Here is a 5,772-nt window from a genome sequence, read left to right as displayed (position 1 = left end):
TACAGGGACCTTGCAGAACATCTGCTTAGAAAAGTACAGACTGTCTATTCAATTCAGCTATTTATTTGAGAATGAAAACCTCTACATGTAATATCACCAGATTTGGCAAATATGCAACATCTGTCAGGATGAGCAAAGATGTAATCTTTGGCATGCGCGTATACTAAAAACCTTTGTTATTGGACATTCAAATTTAGCTGAGTTGCTCCAGGCCCATGTAAAAGATTTTGGCCAAGGTCCCATCCCCCTTTCAGATGAGGGAATTGACCAAATCCTTCATTTTTACACAACCCGTGAGGCTGGAAAGGTGACAACAGTGAGGTAGTGAGGAGTATGATGAGATTCACTGAACATCCCCTTTACTCATGTAACTGGTGCTTTTCAAATAAAGTGTGATTTATTCAATTTTTAATTCATTCAATAAATATTCATAGAAATCCTGCCAGATATTAAGACTCCCCAGCTGCAGTCTCAATTGAGGCCAGAATGTTTCCAAGCCCCAGGACAGGAAACCCACTGAGGCTCCTTTTCTAGAACTACTAAGAGAAGTAATTCCACTCAGCAGCTCTACGGATAAGGGACCAGTCGTGTAGCCCATGAAATGTGCCAGTTCTCAAACTCTTTATTGTCTTGTCTGTGGCTAGGTAAGATTTTAGACAAATTTATAGCAATTTAACAGATGAGTTTTGTCTCTGGCATCTAAACTTTTAAATATGGTCTTGCAAAATATATATATATATATATATATATATATACACATACACATACACATACACATACACACATGCTTTTCCTTTAGACTTTTCTTGTTTTTTTTTACACTGTGACTGTTTTGAAAACTGGCCAGTTATGTTTTTTATAATAGCCTTTTATTGACATTTGTCAGATATTTTATTCTCGTGATTAGATTAGAGTTATGTACTACTTTAGAGAGGAAAATCAGAGATAAATGTAGTCCTCCTCATGTTAAATCAGAGTTACATAGCATCAACAAGATAGCACTGTTTCTGTTGATCTTGATCACCTGCCTGTTATTTGTCAGCTTTTGCCTCTGTGAAGTTGTTCTTTTTCACCCCTCCTCCTTCCGTGTTTCACTCTTTAGAAAGAAATAGCTGTGTACAGCCCACATTTAAGCCATGGGAAGTTATACGCCCTCTTCATGAACAGGGAGGAGCTACATAAATTATTTGGAATTTTTTCTGTGTGAATTACGTGTCTTTTCTTATGTGTTAATTAATATGAGATATTATTATAAATATTAATATAAATAAATATCAATACTATATTAATATGCTGACATTAATTGATATATAATCGATTATATCAGTGTTGACTTCTTTTGTTGCTCAAACACTTCCAGCCTTGCTCACAGGGGCTCTTACAGTCGGCTCTTCTGTTCCATTGACACAACCCCTATGATAGGGTTTAATTTTATAAACACTTTCTTAATTTCTGTCACAATACGATGCTCTGCTTTCATTTATATATTACCTTCTGTCTTGGGTTCAACCGTTTCTTCAAGAAGCTCTTGTTCCTTGTATTGGAGAATGACATTAAAACCAAAGTCTAGGTATGAGGGGTATCCCACAGTTTCTGAGTATTGTTATTTCCCCCCAGCTTTATTGAGGTATAGCTAGTATACAAAAAATGCACAGAATTAATGTATACAACTTAGGAGTTTGGACATATGTATACACTTCTGTTGCTATCACCACAACCAAGGAAATAAACATATCCATTACCTCTGAGAGTCTTCTTGTGTCCCATTATTTGTTTATGATCTTTTTTTTTGTGGCAACAACCCTTAACATGAGATCTACCCTCTTAACATATTGCTCAGTGTACAACGCCTTGTGGTTAACCACAGGCATGATGCTGTGTCATAGATTCTGGAAGCTTTTTCTCCATCTATTGATATGATCATAGAATTTTTGTCCTTTATTCTAATGATGGGTGTATTGTGTTGATTGATTGGCATATGTTGACCCACGCTTGCATCCCAGAAATAAATCCCACTTGGTCATGGCGTATGAACCTTTTAATGTTTTGTTGAAATCGGTTTGCTAACATTTTGTCGAGGATTTCTACTTCTATAATATTCAGGGACATTAACATGCAGTTTTCTTTCCTTGTGGTGTCTTTATCTGGACAGATTTAAAAATGATTATCTCTTCATCACAAGAATCTGGTGGGTTCCAGAAGTAAAACCCATGAAAGAGTGGCAACCTCCCTAAGACTACAGACTCTGGCAATTTCTCACTTTTATTTTATTATTATTTTTGAAGACTTTCTTTCTTTTTTTAATTTATCTTTATTGTTGAAAGTATTACAGATGCCCCCTTCTTCCCCACTGACCCCCTATTCCCCATCCCTGCCCCTACCCCAGGCCTTCACCACACTATTGTCTGTGTCCATGGGTTATGCATATATGCATATAAATTCTTTTAAACTCAATCCACACTCAGCATTCTGCAATTTGTCACAATTACCACTTAATGTTCCTAAGAGTTTAAGACTCCAGCAGCTCCTGCTCCAGGCAGAAATGGTTAGGGCTCTATGCACTCTGGAGCCTCTGCAGATATCAGGGTTATGAACCCAGGAAAAGTTGTTGGTTTTCAAATTGTTCAGACATTTTCTTGTTTTAAGGAAGAGCAACAACTTCTAAAGCTCTACATTTTAGCACTGTTACCAGAGTCCAAAAGTAATTAATGTTTTACTGCATTTTATAAAAGTTATGGTACAAGGTAGATTGCAAATTAAAGAAAAAAAAAAAATCAATCCTCTGGTAAGTAATTTCAGAAGTGCTGTTATAATAACATCAGAGACTAACAGTAACCCACCAGTCCTGCTGGGGTCACACCTTCAGGAAGAAGGTGCGGAGACCAGTGTTTGTACACAACATAAATCCAAAGTGAGCAGGGCCTACATACTCATTACCAATACACTGGTGGGGACATACCTTTAGTCATTGTCCCAGGGGCCTGAATGAGACTGAACAAAGGCAACAAGAGATTTTCTCTCACACCCACTTATTCCTCAGAGTCTTGTTATGAGACTGAAACACAAAAGTACACAAGTATTGACGAAAATATTTATTATTACTCTCTGAGACCTCAGGCCATTGAACACAAAGAAAGTCTGAAATGAAAGCGAGGAGGAGGGAAGGTCTAAAAGAAGAGGTCAGGTTTGAGGATGTGGGGAAAACATTCCTTTCCCGGCTGGGACTTCACTTGGTCCAAAGATGAGCTGCATCCCAATCTCAGGCCGCTGGCTCCCACATGACCTAACCCTTGAACTTGCAGACATAGGGTAGCTTCTCATAACAGTTGTAATCTTTCCATTTCAGATATCCTGGAGATAGAGAAGAGCTAAAGTGAACAGGGCTGGCGGAGCTCATGACCCAAAGGAGAGGCATCCCAGAATCTGGCCTAGGATTCAAAGCTCTGTCCTTTGCTTCACCAGGGACCCACTCCAGGGGAAGGAGACTCAAAGAAAGGAGACATGAGAGGAGACACGAGAAGAAATACCAGTATTGCATTTCTTAGCTCAGGAGGATTCCCTGAAGGTTAGGCCCAGAAATGGGGGATGAGGGGATGGAAAGGCTGACCAGAAGGTGGCTCCTCTGTCTCTTACCTGAGTTTCGTGACAAGCTCCCGCAGTAGCCAGGGTTTGTAATGAGAGCAGGGTCTTTCTCCCAGGCAAAGTAATTCATCAAATCATCATTACTCCACTCCCATCCTCCTGCATTGGGCTCATAGCCCTAGAGAGTAGAGAACGGAGCCAGATAAGGGTGAATGGCTATTAGAGTTTTTGCATAATCCTATCTGATGCCCTCCTCAGCAGCATGGAATTCCGTCTGCTATTCCAGATGCTGCCACAGAGCTCACTGCTGGGAAATTCTCCCTAACAACCTGCTCATATTGCCAAACACCGAAGCCAATAAACACAAACAACAATGATACCACCCAGAGTAACACGTTACTTGCTAGGCAGTAATTGGTACATTTCCGATTACCCTCAGTCTTCAAAGACAATGTCTGTTCTATAGGGGAAAATGCATCTTATCTTCAGGGTCCCTCAGCACACTATGTGTAGACTCAGTCAACTCAGAGAACTGAATTACAAGGGTTCATGGGTAAATTGTGTGAAAAGCTTGACAAGACATGGATTAATTTCAACTGGAGATTAGGATCATCTACAAAACTCAGCTCCTCGCTTGGCCTCGGTGTCCTACATTTACCTTAAATGTACCCTAGGATCTCTGAGCTCCAGGGCTCTTTATCATATTCCCCACAGAGGCACAAGGGGCAGGGAGTAGCCTGGGTAACAATAAGAGCTAAAAGGTAACAGATAAGAGATGTTATCTCACCTGTGTGGGATCATGGAGCCCAATCCAGACGTATGAGTAGGTGTTCAAGTTGTTCTTGACCAGAGAGGCCAAGAAGGAGGCCTCAGCCCCATTGAGCACAGACACAAGGAATCCTGAGGGTCGCTTCTGGCAGGCCAACTGTGTGGGGAAAGAAGACACTGAGGAGGAGCTTGAGATGTCAGTGGGGGAAGCACAGGGCTAATGTAGGTGAGAAGAGGTGTGTGTGCAAAAGATGAGGGTGCTCACTCTCACCCCCAAAACTCTGGAGAATGCAGACCCCTGGATTAGCTAGTGCACTTTCCCTTATCACCTCTAACTATAAATGCAACTACTCACATCTGCTTCATTCCAGGATTTCGGTGTCCTAAAGAAGGCATAGCAGTAGGAGCCAAAGGCATAGGAGCCTTTGGGACAGCTGATCCGTAGAGAGGGAAGTTCCTCCTTGGTGTCTTCACCTGAGTAAGGGGAACAAAAGAGAGGGAAGCAATGAAATGAAGAGTGTAAATGGGTCTTGGGAAGTGACTTTGGGGAGTGCCTGTGAGGCAAGTGCTTGAGGAAATGACACCACACTCCTGACTGCCTCACTATTGGATTCTTGATCTTGCACCAGCTTCACTGAATGACGGACCATCTCTTTGTTCTACTCTTTCCCTTTATTCAAAAGTCCAACATCTCCCCCCTCTGAGCTGACTGTTCTCACACTGGGTCTTCCAATCAATCTTGTGCGTATCTCACTATTGACCCTTCATGTTTCTTCTCTTCACCCTGACAATATAAAGTCCACTGGCAAAGTGGAAATCATCTCATTCCATTGCTAATGGACCACTGCGGCACCTTCCACCATGACTACCCTGAAGGAAGGAGGGATAATGGAGGAATTATAGGCACTTTCACTGTGTGAGGATTCACCTCAGCATTGCCACCTGCGTCACACAGGAGGCTTCCTCTTCTTGGCCCTGAGCTTTCACAGGAACCCAGTGCTAGAGGCAGAGAACTCTCACCTTGCACCTGACATAGGAGCATCAGGCAGGACAGTAGCATCCAGGACACTCTGGGCAGAGCCATGGGAGGCAGCATCGTGTCTGTGACTTGGAGAAGCAATCAGAGGTCATTAAAGAAGAGAAGTGTGGTCAGAGAGAGGGCATGCAGAGAGCCCTCTGTTCTCTCTCTTGTCTTTCTTTTGGCTAGTCCCTTAGGAATAAATTGATCTTGGTGACATCTATCCCCTTCTATGAATCTGGAAATTACTGAAGAATCTGCACACCCTCCTACCCTGACACTGATGTTCCTTGAAGACTAGAATCCTCCTATAGCCTTACCCCAAATGTGTGAGGCACCCCTTGCCATGGCTCTCACCTTCTCTCAGTTCCCACTTACTTGTTTTGCAGGTATCTGTGATGGTT

The 5,772-nt window shown here is 42.1% G+C and overlaps 1 protein-coding gene across 1 annotated transcript; it reads right to left on the bottom strand.

Moving 5' to 3' along the window:
- Positions 1–3,283: 3,283 nt before the first annotated feature.
- LOC107529215 (regenerating islet-derived protein 3-gamma-like) lies at positions 3,284–5,446 on the bottom strand. Its single transcript, XM_016202507.2, has 5 exons — positions 5,371–5,446; positions 4,706–4,824; positions 4,370–4,507; positions 3,634–3,760; positions 3,284–3,351 (listed from the first exon to the last, which is right to left on the bottom strand). Exons 1-5 carry the CDS (start codon positions 5,444–5,446, stop codon positions 3,284–3,286), a joined length of 528 nt encoding a protein of 175 aa, XP_016057993.2.
- Between the last annotated feature and the right edge of the window lie 326 nt (positions 5,447–5,772).

This window comes from Miniopterus natalensis, chromosome 13 (genome assembly GCF_054644295.1).
Source record: "Miniopterus natalensis isolate mMinNat1 chromosome 13, mMinNat1.hap1, whole genome shotgun sequence".
NCBI lineage: Eukaryota > Metazoa > Chordata > Mammalia > Chiroptera > Miniopteridae > Miniopterus > Miniopterus natalensis.
This window is presented reverse-complemented; position numbering and strand designations above follow the sequence as displayed.

Coding starts and splice junctions, on each gene's coding strand:
- LOC107529215 (XM_016202507.2), bottom strand. CDS start 5,446: ATGCTGCCTCCCATGGCTCTGCCCAGAGTGTCCTGGATGCTACTGTCC. Junction 3,761..4,369: donor GGCTCCATGATCCCACACAG/GTGAGATAACAT, acceptor TCTACTCTCTAG/GGCTATGAGCCCAATGCAGG. Junction 3,352..3,633: donor GAGCTTGTCACGAAACTCAG/GTAAGAGACAGA, acceptor CTCTATCTCCAG/GATATCTGAAATGGAAAGAT.